The sequence below is a fragment of the Candoia aspera genome, chromosome 8, assembly GCF_035149785.1.
Source record: "Candoia aspera isolate rCanAsp1 chromosome 8, rCanAsp1.hap2, whole genome shotgun sequence".
In the NCBI taxonomy this organism is placed as follows: Eukaryota; Metazoa; Chordata; class Lepidosauria; order Squamata; family Boidae; genus Candoia; species Candoia aspera.
In genome coordinates, this window is record NC_086160.1 from 12169412 (window position 1) to 12187324 (window position 17913).

The 17913-nt window shown below is 39.2% G+C and overlaps 1 protein-coding gene across 3 annotated transcripts in view; it reads left to right on the plus strand.

The window, feature by feature from the left end:
• TBC1D1 (TBC1 domain family member 1) overlaps positions 1-16609 on the plus strand; it is an 85070-nt gene extending 68461 nt beyond the window's left edge. For all 3 annotated transcript variants that reach the window (XM_063310686.1, XM_063310684.1, XM_063310685.1), the window contains 5 exons: positions 3486-3730; positions 4669-4828; positions 9622-9791; positions 13060-13230; positions 14541-16609. In XM_063310686.1, the coding sequence (XP_063166756.1) occupies positions 3486-3730; positions 4669-4828; positions 9622-9791; positions 13060-13230; positions 14541-14720 (926 nt within the window). In that variant the 3' untranslated portion in view covers positions 14721-16609. The remainder of the gene's footprint in view (positions 1-3485; positions 3731-4668; positions 4829-9621; positions 9792-13059; positions 13231-14540) is intronic.
• The last annotated feature ends 1304 nt before the right edge of the window (positions 16610-17913 follow it).

Below are 17913 nucleotides of genomic sequence, written 5' to 3' on the forward strand. Positions count from 1 at the left end.
GAACAACTCCTACATTGGGCAGGGAAGTGGCTGCTGAGCAGCACAAGCTGTGCTTCTCATGGGAAGGAAAGTACAGTGTATCTGCAGAAATATTAGGGTCCCTGACAGCCCAGGCAATCAGGAGCCCGTCCCAGAAATTAAATGCCGCCTTCTAATTGCAAGATTTGACTTCTAGCTTCATTTTTTCATGAAATAAGATTCTGGTAATACCTAGGAAGACTTTGGACTTTGGAGTCCTTGTTGCTTCTGAGCCTGTTGATTGCAGACGTTTCATTACCCAACTAGGTAACATCATCAGTGCTAGTGAGGGTGGGGTTTGCTTCCTATTTATATACAGCAGCTTGCTCGGCCAGTTTTTGGTGGGGGTGTGGTTTTCTCCTTGGTAGTTCCTTGATTAGGGTATTGTTTTCTTCTTGCTTGATTGTTTGTCTGATGTTGATCCTTGCTTATCTGGGCGTTGGCTGCTGGAGAGGATGTGTTCTGGTCTTTTTGTTTCCTTCTTAGCTTTTTGATTGTCTCTTTTGAATGGCATGTAAATGTGGTTTATCTCTATGTGTCTATTGATGGCTGATTTGTCTGAATGCCCAGCTTCCAGGACTTGGTTGCCATACAACCAAAACAGGCTTCTAGGAAATCCCTAGAGTTTTGGGATTTGGCTTGATCTAGGATGCTCACAGTTCCCCAGTTGAAACTGCGGCTGAGTCTGTCCATGTGTTGTGGGATGAAGGAGTTTTCATTGTGTCTTCTGGCTGCTAGTTGGTATTCATGGATGAGCTCTGCTACTCTTCTGCCTGTCTGCCCTACATAGTGGCTGTTACAGTCCTTGCACTGTATGTTGTAGATGATTCCTGTTTTTTTCTTCTTGGGCTACTGGGTCTTTTGGTTTGCTTAAGATGTTTTGGAGGACTTTGGTTGATATGTGTGGCTGTAATAGTCTGTTGGTAGTTTCTGAGATGTTTCTGATGTATGGCAGTGTTATCCTTTTCATAGCTTGTGTTGGTTGGGTTGTAGTGGGTTGAGTGGTCAGGCACTTTTTGATAAAGTTGCGTGGGTATCCATTTTGCTGGAAGATTCTGTATAGGAGGTCTTTCCTTTTTCTGGTGTTCTGGGTTGCTGCAGTGCATTTGTGCTCATCTGAATAATGTTCTTACACAGCTCCTCTTGTGGGAGGTTGGGTTGTTACTTTGGTAATGGAGCACTTGGTTAGTGTGGGTTGTTTTCCAATAGACTGGTGTTTCTAATTTGCCATTGCTTCCTCTGCTGATGAGGATATCCAGGAAGGGTAGTGTGTAGTTTTCTTCTTCCCTTCTGAATTTAATTCCTTTGAAGATGATTGTTGTTTCAGTGTCTTCTCTAGTTGTTCCTTTTTTAATATGGTGAAGCTGTTGCCTCCATACCAGATCCATACTTTTGACTGTATGTCTGGAAATTCTATAGTTTCTAGGCACTGCATTATGGTCTCCTCTATGAGGCCTGAAAGTGGTGATCCCATGGGTGTTCTTCTGCTTTCTTGGTATATCTGTCCATATCTGTCCATAATTGTGTATGTGCAAGAACATCCTGGGCCAAGCTAAATCCAAAAATGCTAGGGAATTCCTAGAAGCTTGGCTTGGTTGTATGCCAACAACATGGTTATCATGTTTCATAGATGTTAATAATGCCCATTGTTGGTACTAATAGTACCCCAAGTAAAAGCTCTGGAAAGATTGACATGTAATTTAAGATTGAGAGAACTTGTTTATATAAATCATGACAAAAGGTTGCCCAGTAGATGATGACATTAGTTGTTGCAGACTGTTGCCATTCTTCTTCCCAATTTCACACTTGTATTTGTAAAATAATCATTATCTGATAGATTCCCTGATTTATTTAGACAATACATGAAACCATTTGTATGTGCTTGACAACAGCTTTTAAAACATTTCAGATCCTCTACAATTACATGTTATTATGCCAGAACTTTTGTACTCCAAACTGTTATCCATAAAAACTGTTTCTGCAGAATTTCTCAGTCTGGCCACCAAAGGGAAAATAAAAAAACTATACAAAGGACTTTCAGATAGAAGGCTTCTGTTAGAACAATATTGTATAATTACTCTGTGTTTATCTCTTTAATGGTTTTTCTCCACTAAAGACAAGGCAGGGAAAGCATGCAGAGCATGGCATCTAAGACTTTTTCCCACCCACTTTATCAGCAGTGGCCATAGGAGGGATCTGTATTTTCTTCTGTATAATAAAATTAAATGTTGTGTCTGGGTGTGTATGTGTTTCTGCTCTCCCTTGTCACTGTGTGTATGGGCACACTGAGAAACATGCTTCAGACTATACACGCTTGCTCTGGATCACATGAAATAGAAGTTTAGAAAGGGACAGCCAGCAGCTTTTCAAGCCAGTGCTTCTCCCATAGGATGCACTGGGAGATATTTTCTGGATTTTTGCCCAGCTTCTTGCTGGATCTGGCCCATTCGTGAGCTGTCTTTGCTGGCTTTCCCCTTAACATCAAATTTGGCCCCTTTCAGTACAATTTTCAAGGCGTTACCCTCCTGATGGCAAAAAAAGTCCTGAGTCCTATTATATAATTGCTTTAACCTCTAAAGGGTTTATACTGTACTTGAGGGACCATCTTTTGATTCCCCTGTCAACTTCCATGGGTGATCGTATAATAAAAGATCTTTCCACAGAAAGTCATGAAGAGTGATTGTTATGATTCAAACTGAAAAATCTTGGGGAAGGCACACTGATGAATCCCAGCAAAGTTGAATTTCTCTTCTGCTCCTCCTGAAAATGGCAAAATTGGAAGGACTACTGTATGGGAGAGAAAGACTCTTTCATATGATCCTAGTCTAGTAATTAGGGAAGTTGAGCAACTTCCTTTTCTAGCCATGCCACATAACTGGGCAAAGGTAGTCCAAAGTGTGCTAACAGTGCCTTGTTTCACTTTTCTCCTCTACTCTTGCTGCTTCCAACTTTTATGGACCCTGGCCAAGAATTAGACAAGGAACCCCCAGAGATACCCAGAAATGGGATTTTTAGAACTTTCCACATAGGAATACTCTTTCAGCTAATAGGCCACCTCCCTATCAACTTTACCCAAACAAAAATTCCTTTCTGGCTGCTATAAGTGCTTAGCTTCAACCTCCACCATGTCTGCCACCACAGTCCAGTAATAAAGAGATAGCAAAGGCAAAAACAATCTTCAATTGCTGGCATTCAGCATGGATAAGTGGCCAAGATAAACCACTCAAAAACATGCAGAGCTCACACCAGTCCCATTTTCACCATTTGGACTTCTCCCCCTCCTTTCTGGCTAAAGAGACTTCGTTTACTTTTAGATTTAGGATGCAAAGACCACCTTGGGTTTAAGTTGCTGAATTTAGACCAGGAAAAGATTTAGCTTTAGAGTTTTTTAAATACTTGGAAGGTATTTTGCATGACAGTATGGCTGACTTGTATCGCCGACCTTCTCTTTTTCCTCCCTCCCGCAGGACGCACCTTTCCAACACATCCCTATTTCTCAGCCCAGCTTGGAGCTGGACAGCTGTCCCTCTATAATATCTTGAAGGCGTATTCCCTCCTGGATCAGGAGGTGGGCTATTGTCAAGGCCTTAGCTTTGTGGCAGGGGTGCTGTTGCTCCATATGAGTGAAGAAGAGGCCTTCAAGATGCTCAAGTTTCTTATGTTCGATATGGGCCTTAGGAAGCAGTATCGACCTGACATGACAATTCTACAGGTCAGAACTTGTGTCTCGTTTATTTATTTTTGCATTTCTGTATGAACTCTAGATTCCATTTCTACTGATCAGTCACACCTGCACATTGAAGTGGTTGGAGGAAAGATTAAAAAAAAACAGGAATGCTTTCAGTTGCACATGCAGATGATTCTGGGGAGGGTGAAGTGTGGTTAATTTTGATAGATTTGCTAGCAGTAACTGATCTTCTTATAGAAATCAATGAAGATTGTTTCAAGAGTGGAGCTTCTGTAGTAAAAAGGTGAAGATCACAGCAAATCATCAATTAAAACTTCTTTGTCTGGTTGCCCTTGCAGCCTTCTTATGTATAGGGTGAAAACTCAGAAATGGCTCTCAGTTATATTGTCCTAATTAATGAATGTCCTGATCGTGCAGGACATGAACAAACATCTATCTGATGTTAGTTTACATTTCCACTTTCCATCTCACCTTATGTTCAGTGCAGCTAAAACTGGACTGCAAGATTCAGGATTAATTTGTAGTTTTACCTGGCTCCATATTATGATGGGCAGCTATTTGGATCCAAAGCAGAAAAGATGCTTCAGAGGGGATGTGGAAGTTCTTGATGCACTTGTTGGGACCTCCTTGAAGAAACCGAACTCTGTTTCTGGCTTGCATGGCAGCCACAGTCCCACTTTGAGTTAAGGAGCTGCCCACCCCCTCTCTAATGCCTCCTCAGCTCACACATGTACTTTGCTAGGACCTCAGCTGCCATGCGAGCCCAGGAACAGGTGCAGCCTCTTTAAGGAGATGCCAAGAGGGGCAGCAATTGTGCCCACATCTCTTCCAAAGCAACTTTTCCACTTTGGATCCAAATAGCTGCTCATCCCAACTGCATAAATACTATGGTCCACAGTTACTGGCAACTGCAGCATAAAAAGCCCTGACCCTGTTTCCTCTCTTTTGTATTTGCTTTACAGATCCAGATGTATCAGCTTTCTCGACTCCTTCATGATTACCACAAAGATCTTTACAATCACTTTGAAGCACATGAGATCAGTCCTAGTCTCTACGCTGCCCCCTGGTTTCTTACCATGTTTGCTTCTCAGTTTCCCCTGGGATTTGTAGCTCGGGTATTCGGTAAGTCATTCTAATTCCTTGGGATTGTGTTTGATACCTGCTTAACAATTGGCACTAGGGACAAAGCTTGCTTGATATGCAAGAGGTTACTCCTGTGCTTTTTATGAGGTTAAATTGATACATCCCCATCATGCTGTTCCATTCCAGGGTACACAGTGTTATGCAGAGTACAGAAGAGGAGTAAGGAATAGAAAGACTTCCTCAATCTTTCCCTTCTTTTCAATGCCTTCATTTTTCCTTCATATATTTGTTTTGCTATTCAAACTTGACTCATTGTGTGATCAAACTAATTCATTGTACCTTTTTTGTACTTTTATATTCCATCCATATTCATTCAGCACCCACTCATACCTGACCTTCTCTCTTTTTTTTTCCCCATACACATACTTTTTAAGTGACCCATTCCCACCACCTTTTCAGTTTCTCCTGACATATCCAACTCTCACCACATAGTAAAATGGGCAGGAACACACTCTTACACAGTGTTATTGCTTCTTTCAACAAGTACTGCCCACTAAACCACATACTGCCCACTAACTTTTTAATAGCTTTTATTTGTCTTAAAATGTCTCCATTTTCATACCTTCTACTTCTTCCTTCTCTTTTCGGCCAGCTTTCTCCTTTCTAACTCTTCTCCATTCTTTCTGTTGAGGTATACAAATTCATCAGTTACTCAGCTTTGTTGAAACAAAGTTGAGTAACTGATAAATTTGTATACCTCAATAGAAGGAATGGAGTTGATTGATTACAGTGGGGTTTACGTAAATAAATAAATGCAATTATTTGCTCCATTCTCCCTGCCAAAGTTAAACTTGGATATATTAACATTCAAATCCATACTTCTCATCCATACATTTTACCTGCAAATCATTTGGGTTCTCAGCCACCAATACTACATCCAGAAATACATGTACAGTCACATCCCCAACCAACCCATCTCTAACATCACCACAATCATGCCTTATGTATTCAAAAATTAAACCACTGAAGGGACGTCACTCTCCTTGTCTTACTCTGTGCTCAGTGCTGAACATTTCATTCTCATGCACATTTTGTTTCTATCATATACTACTCTTATCACATTCAGGAACCAGTTTTTAACTGTAGTTTGCACAAACACTCCATAATTCAAGGCTGTTGACTTTCTCATACGCTTCTGTCAATCAACAAACTTACACTGAATTTTCTTTCTTGCATTCATTTAGGAACTTGAGAACATAAGGAAACCAAGTAATAGTAGGAAACAAAAGGGTTTTCTAAGGTCACATGACTTTTCAAAGGTGAGGACAGATTGTGAGAGAGGACCATTGTGCCAGCAAGAACTCCCTTGCTTTTCCTCTCCTGTTTTTTCCCCTGCCGGGAAAAGGGCCCCACCATTACCATTTTTACTAAGCTAGTCCTTGAAAAATGGGATCTGGTTAAAGCAGGAAGGAGGTGATGCAAAAGTTGCTGAAATCTTCACTATATTATTTATACTCTTGATGCCCAAGAGAAATGTGGTTTAACTTTCTCTACCATCTCCTCTATCTAACCTCTTCTATTTTTTAACCTATGACTCAATTTTCTATCTTAGCTTCACTTGAATCTTATCTCAAGACTACCCAATTTCAGCCTTGCATTAGTGTGGGAAGAAAGACTGGGGAAGAAAAGAGTTGGAAAGGCAAAAGCTGGCAGAAAAAGAGAGAGGAGGAGGGGGAGGAGGTGATAACAGCAGTAGTTGAGGGGAAAAAGTGCAAAGACACTACCTTGTCCTAAAGGAGGAATTGGGGGTCGTGGTGGCAAGCAGCCCACTTAGAGGATCCAGGAGTTTGGAGAATCATATTGAGGACACCTAGGATGGATGCTGAAGTGTCTTGTGTGATGTTGGGTAGTATCAGTGGCCTTCAGCAAAGAGGGGGAGAAGCCAGAATAGGTGGTAGTACATGGGGAAGTCCCCTGGAGATCTCAGGACAATAAAAAGCGCAGTAGTGATGGGCTGGGCCCTGAGAATCCAGGAGAAGGAAGAAAGGAGAGGAAAGCAGTTAGTATCTCCATTCTTTGTAGTGCCAATTAGCCACTACAGAGGAGGCCCAGGGTATTTATTGGAAGTCTAGACTGATTGGATTTTGACCACAGTCAGCCATAATCAACAACCAACCATACCAGCAGAGAATAATGCCAGAGGTGGCAAGAGGCCAGGCAGAGCAGGTTAGATGCATTAGGCTTTCGACTGCAAGGATGAAATTGGGTAGTCTTGAGATAAGATTCAAGTGAAGCTAAGATAGAAAATTGAGTCATAGGTTAAAAAATAGAAGAGGTTAGATAGAGGAGATGGTAGAGAAAGTTAAACCACATTTCCCTTGGGCATCAAGAGAAAGAGTATAAATAATATAGTACCAAGTATAAAAAGCAAAGAGTAAAAGGTAATGTGGTTAAGACAAGCCAGGGTTGTTTAGGGCCTACTGCGGGTTTAAGGACAAAGGATAGAACCAGAGCAACTCTTAGATGGAGGTCTAAGAGGGGTGTGTGTGTGTGTGTGTGTGTGTGTGTGTGTCAGAAGCACCTACCAAGGCACTTCTGTCCCTATTATTTTCCCACCGAAGTGGTACCTATTTATCTACTTGCATTTGCATGCTTTCAGACTGCTAGGTTAGCAGGAGCTGGGACAAGTTGATGGGAGCTCACTCCATCACATGGCTTGCGCTCTCAGGTTTTGAACTGCCGAGCTGCCGACCTTAATGGTCCTCTGACTCAGCGTCTTAACCACTGAGCCACCGTGGCCGCTCCAGGCCTAAGAGTTATAGCAATAGATTAGAATTAAGATACGGAATGAAAGTATGAAGAACCTGAGTTGAGCCTAAAAAGGCATTGAATTTGAAATTCCTTATTCCAGCCAGTAACTGAAGCTGGGATAAAATGAGCAACGATAAGCTTCAAGAAGAACAATGGAAAGTGGGACCATGCAGAAAAGGACATGCACAGTGCCGTGAGGATCTCCCTGGGAAGGAAGGGTACAAGCAGATAGGAAACAAAGAAAGAAGATCATATGGAAATACGTATAATATTATGCTGGATGTAGAGCTGGACATCTTTTTCTAAATCAAGTATTAACTGGAATGGGTTGAAACAGGGTAGATTTACTCATGCACAGTTCAGCATCTTATTCATTCTAGTTTGGGAAGAAGTAAATTAGTTGTTAGGGAAATTAAGCAGATGAATTTGTCCCATTGGCAACTGTCTGACAATTAAAGGAACAGAAAACTGATATAGTTGAGCATTTGATCTGACCAGCACCACTTTTTTCTTGTTTTAATTCTGATCAAAAGTTCCTAATTAAAACAGGGCTAAATCATTAAAAAATACGATGTCTTATATATAGAAGTATGTCTCCTGAAGTAGAAGAAACAAAAAAAAAAATTTGTTAAGGCTGTTTGTCAATTTGTAAAAATATGCTAATTTGACAGACCTGTGAATTTTCACTCCACGTTCAACAAATATTTGGGAGCCCTGTCCTTACTCTAAATCTAGGAATTTCTCCATCCATATGTAATCAGACTGACATTCCAGGTCAAGAGTTTGAGGATGCCCTGTGACTTTGCCTTTCAGAGTCATACATAAAAACAATTATGATTTTTGGCATTCTTTGTCATTGTTTTGGTTGAATGCAAATAAACTAAATTATCTGCTATCTAATCCACCCAACCCAGTATGTTTTTAATAGTAAGATTGGTGGTGGTTCTAATTACCTTGCATTTTCAGTTTAGTTTGCTTCTTGCAGAAATACAAATGTCGCTTTCTAAGAAAACCTTTGAAAGGAACTCTGCATATTTGAGACAGAGAGAGAGAGCGAATGAGACAATGAATAAAGAATGCCAGCTGTAGCTGGTTTTAACAGGGCTTTCGAAAAGTAATTTGGCTTTTAAGGGAAAATGTTATGGTATTCACTGTTAATGGGCATTCTGAAATGGTCCTTTTGTGTAACCACATCTACTTAGAATTGTCCCAATAGTTTTCTGCTTTAACATTCCTTAAGAAGACTGAACCCCGCCAATGGCTAAGAATTGAAAAATGAAATAAACAATGGTCCAAATTAGATAAACTATGTAACAAACTCACTGATTCCAGCAGGAATTTTTCACTTGCTCATGGAGTTTGTGGTAAAGATAAGGGCTGTGCACACGTCAAAACTGATTTGGGAGAAGCGCTTTGGACCTCACATGAATCCTGGTATTCATTAGAAACTGCAGATCTCTTGTTTAGACTTCTGTATGAGCCTGAAATAAAAAAGGCTGCTGCTTTAATGAATTAAACCATTATAAAAGTCCATTTTTGATTAAAGAGGCCTAAGCAGGGGCATCTTTTTTTTTTCAGGCTTGCATCAGTCATAAAACTTGTGTGAACTGGCTTGATCAGCAAATCATGATTAAAATCCTGGCTTAGTACTAAGTATGAATTAGGGCATGTTGTTGATTAGAAAGAAAGATAAGATACATATACCTGCTATAGGTGTAATCCATTAAATTCAGGGATAACAGGATGGGAAAAACTGGTCTCTCTCTCTTCAACATTTTAAGAATCCTGGGAATTAAGTTAGTGTAGAAGAGTCTATACCTGGCCGAAATCACTCGGATGGCATTAAGATTGACTGAACATTTGCAGTGATACTTTTTTGGTCCAAGTTCTCTGAAGTGGATCACATTGACTTGGAGAGCAGTTCTTATAGCTAGAGAATAAATGAACAGAAACTTAAGGTAAAAGAATAGAATCGTCATCTTCAAATCCTCTCTTCCTAATGTTTCTCCTCTCTTCTTCAGACATGATGTTTCTCCAAGGACCGGAAGTTATATTTAAAGTGGCTTTAAGTCTCTTGGGAAGCCATAAGCCCTTGATTCTGCAGCATGAAAACCTGGAAACAATTGTTGATTTCATTAAAAGTATTCTTCCAAATCTGGGCTTAGTACAGATGGAAAAAACCATTAACCAGGTATGCAGTTGAGTATCGCCAAGGAACGTATAAGCTGCAAAATTTAGAGCAGTTACTTCATGTAATTTATGCCATTTTTCCTAGCCAGACTGATTTGCTGAGGCTTCTTTAGGGAGTTAAGAAGTAGGAATTTCCTTATACAGAATTAACATATTTCTAAACAATGGCCAACTCTGTTCGAAGATGTTTTGCGTAATGGTGAGGCTATAGTCCCTACTGTGTTTTCCTGTTTTATTTGGAGTGGAATAAGCTTTAGATGCTTGAACAATAATATCCTATCTTCTGCAGAAATTAGTGTAAGTACCCTGTCTAAGAAATTTAATGCAATACTTTGTGAATGTAAAAAGTAAACAGAAAGTGAACGCAGTACAGCCTAGTCTACTTTAATGCAAAATAATTGTGAAAGAGTGAAAACAACACGGAGGTGTATCACAGAACCAAACAAGGAAAGTCAATCTTCTTAACTCTTTCTCATTTCTGTAAAAATGGATTCAAATCTGGGTCCCCAATCTCAACAGTGCATTCCACTTTCTACACTTCTGATTTTTCTTCCGTGGCAACGTGGAAGAAGGGGCTATGCAGCGCTTTATATCTGAAAGTAAGCAGGTGCTCTGGAGTACTTAAAGCAGCTGCATCTTTTCCTGTTCTCTCTTATGACTTTATCTTGCTTTCAGTTCATTATCTTAAATTCAATAACAGTCTAATTATACTGTACCTGGTGAGTTAGATAACATGAATAAAGGAAGTTCAACTCTGTAATTCACTACATCATTGCTTATCAAGATCGATTATTTGTTACCATCCTGCTGCTTGCTAAGAGCCCTTTATCTGTGCTTTTATTATGCAGAGGGGACAGCTTTTTTTTTTCTTTGACACTTAAAATTCTAGATACTGAGTATTCAGAAGAATTCCCTTTGGGACTTCCGGTGGGGACATGGTGGACTGAACAGCTGTGCCCACGGGCTCAGCGGGCAGAACTGACAACAAGGCAGTTTTTTGGGGCTCAAGCAGGTTTTTCCTGAAGCCCAGGAATGTTTTTCTGGAAAAAGGAAAACACCTGGAATCACCCCACCTGTCCTCCAGACGGCTGCTTACAGCCAGAAGATCGCAAATAGCGTTTGCATTCGACTGGTAAGAGCAGCCGGGAGGCTGGGACATCACCATTTCCAAGCCACGCTGTAGCCTTAAAGGGACACTAAGGCCGGCCACTCCATTTCTAAATCCCCCAATTTATATTTCTTTTAAGTACGCATACCCTAAGAGGGGCTTTCTACAGCAAGGAGAAGTGGGTTCTCTTGGTGCTTATTGTTATTTTTGGGATCAATTTTTTTAAAAAATCTTTTTAAGTTTTGGACTTTGTTTTCCATCCAAATATTAAGGAGGATTGAGAGTAAATAACTGTCTTCCTATTATTATTTTTGTACTAAATTTGAAGATATTAGCATTTTCCTACACATTGAATCGGCTGTTGTGAACTTTCAGTTTTCTGCTTCTACCCTGGCGAATGTCTGCATATCTCAGTTTCACTTATGTAAATGCATTTCGGAATTCTTTCATACAGTATATTCGACTTTCACTGGTTAAGCTCCTAGGGGGTGCCATAATCTACTGCTTGGGACATGGAGGATTTTAAGCAGACTTTCTCTGACTTCCGCCAAGATTTTAAACAGATTAAACAGATTTCTGATTCCTACCAAGTGTTTATGCAAGGCATTCAGGACATTGTGGAAAACATGAGGTCTAAAATGTGTCATCTGGTTGGGGATGTCATGGATGAAACTGAGGAATTTAACAGTGACAGAAATGTCTCCTCTAAGAGTGAGATCGGGACTTCTTTTGAAATGCTGGATGAAGATAAAGAACCTGTCATAAGTAATGATGGCAAGCAGGAAGGGGCTCCCATCCAGGGTGGAAAACGCATGTGTAGTACTGAGGAATTAAGCAGCCATTCAAAAGACACAGATCAGGCCCACCTTAGCTTTTGGGGTTTATATGTCTGGGTTTTTCCCACACTTATTCAGTTTGTTAGGATTCTGTTTATGTAGCAGTAATAAACACTAGAGAACTACTTCTTGTCTCGGTGTGTGTCTCACTGTTAGGACAGAACCCCATGGAAAAGAAAGGGTTATTAAGTATGGGAGGTCTCCTGAAGACAAGTTGGAGTTTTTGAGTGGGGCAGTTGGGCTGTTTGGTTTTTTTAAGAAAAAAGCTCTGTGCGGATTGTGGGAATATGTAAATGCTCTGGTTCATTTTGAGGTGGGATAAGGGTTGAAGAATATTTATCTGGATTGCTTTTAGGGTTTGTCTGATTTCATTTATCTTTAACGATTTGGATTAAGATTATTAAGGTATAATGAAAAATAATAAATGTGTGGTTTGGGGTTTAATATGATTAAGATTATTAAAATTGTTATATTATCAAGTACAATGGCAGACAATTTGCTTTTTAGCTTGATCTTTATTATAGTAGACAGAAATGTACAGAATAGTAGTAGGAAGGAAATAATTAAATAAATGTTATCTTTGAGGGGGGAGTTGATTAGGAGGTTTATATTTTTTCTTTTCTTTTAATATAAGAGGAGGGAGCAACTGCATTTAGTAATTTTTATAATGTGTCAATGGAATGATTTATAGAAATAATGTGATCATGGTTTAATATAGAGTCAGGAATTGATTATGGAAAATTGTTGTATATCCTTGCTGTTAAAAGTTGGAAGTCGCCTCTTTTTGTAATTTTGAAAAAAATTTCCCTTGTGTTTCTGCACTTTTTTTGTTTTTTGTTTTTTTTCTTTGTAGTTTTTTGTTTTCCTGTAGCTTTTATCTTTGCTTGAAACTTAATAAAATTCTTATATAAAAAAAGAATTCACTGGTTTTCAAATTTTCCCCCCAAATATCGGGATCCTAGCAATTGGATGGCTAGATTTTCTCTGTATTTTTTCCATTTTTGGAATTACTATGCTAGTTTAGGCAAAGGTTCTTATAAAAACAATATCAGTAAGTTGATAATACAAGGCCTTAACTACTATGCCTCATTGACATTTGAGAACATCTTTCAGGTAGAGTGATACCAGTTTTACCTAAAATTATCACCTTGTTATTGGATAATAAGATCCAAGACCAGAAAAGAACTTTATGGTAGATAAGAAATTCGGCTTAAGAGAATGTTTGCATTCTCAGATACCTCTGAATTCTTTTATATGGTGTTATGAGCCAAACTTGATGTTACATAAGAAATGTGGTTTTCTATTTATTTTCCTTTCCTTGCCAGGTATTTGAGATGGATATTTCCAAACAGTTACAGGCTTATGAGGTTGAATACCATGTTCTTCAGGATGAATTAATAGATTCTTCTGTCAATGACAATCAAAGGATGGATAAACTAGAAAAAGCCAATAGTAGTTTACGGAAGCAAAACTTTGATCTCCTTGAGGAGCTGCAGGTATGGACTGCATTTTATGTATTACACATTAAACAAGATATTAAGGCCAGTAAATTATTTTGCGCAATTTGTTCTATAAACCAAATAGGATAGCCATAAGATTCACAATAAATTTAAAAGTGATGTTCCTAAACATACCAGTAGTAGTTTTAAGGGTTTTATACACCTGGAATGTTCTCCTGCAAAAGAAAGGAGTTACAGATCTCTGTCCCCCAGTGGTGATATTCAGCTCCCAGGTTGCAGTGCCTCTAAAGACCAGGAGTTTTTGGAAGTAAGACTTTCCTAAAAACTATGTTGACCATTTTTTCTTTGCTCCACTTTAGCCAAAGAGGTTCTACCCTTGCAAGAACTCAATTGGAGCTCTTGCATAGATAGTTCTGTTTTGGCCCACCCACCCCTGCCCTTGGGGACTTTCCTGCCAAGTAAGGAATAGCAAGCATTAGATTTGAAGCCATGCCATGGGTATATTACAGAATTGCTAAGGAAGAGGAGTTGAAGGGAGTGTACTTGAGCTATCACTATTACAAGTCTATCCTGAAATAGTCATTGCTCACCAAGGTATACACACACAAGTAGCAAAGCAGAATTACCGCCCCACCATGGTTAGATTTTTTTCTTTTTTCTTTATTAGCTTTCCTAGATTTTTGCCCCTGCTGTTTATCAGACTAAAGTCATTCTGGAACTGAATAAAGGTTTAGAAAGGATGAAGAGAATGTTGTCTAGAGGAAATTAAATGTTTTATCTCATAGCTACATTGCGTCAAGTATGGTTTGTCCATGTAGTCAAAACCTTTATTGGTCAGTGGTAACATCTTAATGTCTGGAGAAAGACATTAAAGGCCAGTTCCTCAGAGTTTTCCAAATTTCAACCCAATTACTTATATCCTATAGAACTTAAAAAATCTACTGCAACAGGAGGTTCAACTCATTCATATTGTCCTGGTATTAGTTCCCATTCTGGGACAAGGTGAAATCCCAAATCTGAATGAGATTTATGTATGCCAGTTAGTGAGTGCATCTGAAATTGTGTTTTTAATTCCATCTTTATTCTGCATGGAAGTTCCAGCTTGAATCATGTGTGGTTTCTTATGAGATGGGCGGAAACCTACTGAGTGGTCAGGCGGTATGCCAGGGATAGTTGCCCTGGTGGCCTCCAGAAGTTTGGACTACAACCCCAACATCCCTTTGTCATTGGCCATGCTCACTGGGGCTAATGATAGCTGAAACTTGATGAGGGCAACCTGTTAATTACTGCTGCTGTATATTCTCCCACCATCATCAGTATACTTGTTTCCTGTTTATTCTTTCAAGGTGGCTAATGGAAAGATCCAAAACCTAGAGGTCATGGTTGAGGCTTTGCTTAATAATGAAGGCAAGCTGAAGCAGACAATCCTCACTCTAGAACTGGAGAGGAAAGCATTGTTAGAAACTATAAAGGAATTGCACACTCAGCCAGCAAGCGCCAGTGGAAAATCTCTGCTCCCCGAGTAAGAACATATGAATGCTGCTAACTGAGAATTTCAGGTTTAATGGAGGAGAAAAAGGGGAAACCTATTTTCTTAAGCACTATTAGAATTTTTCATATTGTCCATGCCTTATCTTTTTTTCTTCTTCTTCAAATAACGTTGCACAAAGGAGAAACATGTTACATGGAAGTGCTTGCTTGTCTATATCCAAAATTCTTTAAAATAATACATATGTGCAGTACAACAAGCAAAGAAGATCTTTATGCTGCTTCCCCCCCCCTTTTTTTTTTTTTTACTGTAATCTGACACATTTCCACTTGGTTGTAAACTTCTGGAGTTCTGTACTCTACAGTAAGTGCTTTTCATTCCAAGATTTCCATCGCATTTACACATAAAGCATTTTGGAAATTCCATGTTAAACATCATGAGCTGCAAACGTCTCAAAGAATTTCAACCATAGGAGCACTCTGGAGTGATTCTTTCCCCTGTTTTAGGGGCTAACATGTTTTCATTTGTGACTGAATTTCTTTCTCTGAAGCAGAAAGTGGATTCTACTTACTCCTGTTGTATTTTTAAAACTCTTGCCTGGGGACATCATGAACCACAAGAAGCCAAATGTCACCATATAATTTTGGGGACTACTCTTTGTTGTTGCACATGTGATAAATATGGATGTTTGTTATTTTTAATCTAACATCATAGCATGGTTGAATGCTCTGATAAGAGAGATCAGGGTCAAGGTGCAACCTTTCCCTTCTCTCTGTATGGGCAGAATCTGAAACTTTCATATCATTATGGTTGATTATGCCTTAAAATGATTATTTATTTTTGAATCATTGTGTTATAAGCCTTTGTTTTCTGAATGCAAATCTAATGATTTTCAGTTTTAATTTCAGTAGTTAAATCAGATAGCAATCAATTATAATTTGATACACTCCAAATATCACTTTTAGAAATTCTGGAAGTACTTATTAATTGAATGAAAGAACTAAGATATTCCCATATATGTCTCACTTGGAAGTAAATTACACTGGACCAGATTACAGTCTTAAAACAGTTTTATACAAAATGGTTCTAGTATTTTTCATTAGGAGTGCAAGGTCTCTGTTATGCATTGAAAATATAGCTTTTTTCTGTCTGTTGAAGTTTTTTAAGATAGTTAAAAGACTATTCTGCAAGTACTCTAGGATTCATCAGTGTGCAGCTCCAAAAAGTTTAAATAGAAATAGCAGTTAATAACACACTTTTGTTTGTTTTCATACAAATGTGCATGTTGGTGATTTTAAAGGTTTTAACCTAGTCACGTGAGACTCGGTGAGTGGTTTTCCACTGCTTGCAGTAGACCTGCACTTCTGGGCATATCTGCACTACAAACTTCACTTTATTTAATGACTATTTCATCCTGCCAAAAGACAGTTCCATTGTAAGGAAGACACAATGGCCTCTGAAAGATAATTTTAAATATCCTCGTCAGATTAATTCATTTGATCCTTAAAAAAAAAGTATAACAAAGTAGCATGTCTTCTATATGTGATGTAGTGTGGTTATTTCTCGAATAACAGTTGGCTGCATTAAATAACAAATGTTTCTTGTTTCTAAAAAAAATTAGACTGGCTCCTTGAAAAATAATTGTGGTGAATTCACCACATGGTTTTGCATTGATAAATATTAGTATTGACAATCTATTAACTTTTTTTTTGTTGTGGTTTGGTTTGGTTTGGTGTTTTAGGCATCATCACCTAAATCTTCATATCTTTGTTTTTCCATAATTGGTTCATATTGGCAGCATCCGACGTTTACTTCCATAATTATATACTGTTAGTATGCCTAGGAATGTTGGATTTGGACTGACATTATCCCATCTATAAGTTTTTAACACTTAAAAAAGCAATAAACTTCTGATGAACACTGCCAGTTTCATGTTGTGATGCTCCAAAATCCAGAACAGTGTCTTCTCTTGTACGCCCTGGGATTCTTAAATATAAATATGAAGAAACATTCCACAGAAGAGCCTGCAAGTGTATAGGCCTTGTGCTTTCTAGATGATGGATTGATGATCCTTCCTACGCAATGATTCTCACCATCCATATGAGTTGTCAACAAACCCTTCAGCATTCAAGGCTGTTGCCACTAATTAAATTCTTTGTCTCTATTCCTCCACTTGGAAGGAAGAAAGCAGGGAGACATGGAGACTTCAACCAAGCCATGCTTGCTTTTGGATCAAATGGGAGCTCCCTAATTGCATGATGACTGCATGGTATATCAGTATAAAGGAAACAAAATCTTACTAATATATTTTTATGAAGGTAAATACGCTTTTAAGTCAAGCTTGATTCCTAGAGACTGCATTGATGCAGTTTTCCTGGCACAGGTACAGAAGCTGTTGGCCATTGCCGCCTTCTGGGATGTTTTTAGCCTCTTCATCTAACCTACAGTCTTGGAGTAGCCAAGTGGTTCCCCCATTCAGGTCAAAATCAGGTTTGAATCTGTTTAGCTGAGACCATCCAGGGTCATTAGGAGCTGCTACTGTATTATATTTTGACTTCTCTTTGAGGGTGAGAATGGCTGAGATTTCTTACAGACATGTAATGAGCCAACTGGGCAAGCATTTTCTCTCAGGCTTACTCTAAGTATATGACACCAGGCCTTCTAATAAATATTTATCCCAGGCACTATAGACCATTTGGTGGGGCTACCATTTCTAAGCTGCAAAAATCTTGAGGCCCCCTGAATGGCAGGAAAGGTGTACAGAAAGGAACTTGTTGTTTATTCATTCAGTCACTTCCGACTCTTCGTGACTTCATGGACCAGCCCCTGCCAGAGCTTCCTGTTGGTCATCGCCACCCCCAGCTCCCACGGGGGCAAGTCCGTCACCTCTAGAATATCATCCATCCACCTTGCCCTTGGTCGGCCCCTCTTCCTTTTGCCCTCCACTTTCCCCAGCATCAGCATCCTCTCCAGGGTATCCTGTCTTCTCATTATGTGGCCAAAGTACTTCAGCTTTGCCTTTAATATCATTCCCTCAAGTGAGCAGTCTGGCTTGATTTCCTGGACTGGTTTGATCTTCTTGCAGTCCAGGAAAGGAAAGGAACTAACTTGCAGAAAGGAACTAACTGCTGTCTATTGGTTGCTCAGATCTCACAATCCAGACATTGTAGCCCTATCATTTGGGCTCACAAATGAAAGGAAGGAGGTTTCCAATCTTTTTGGTTCAGATT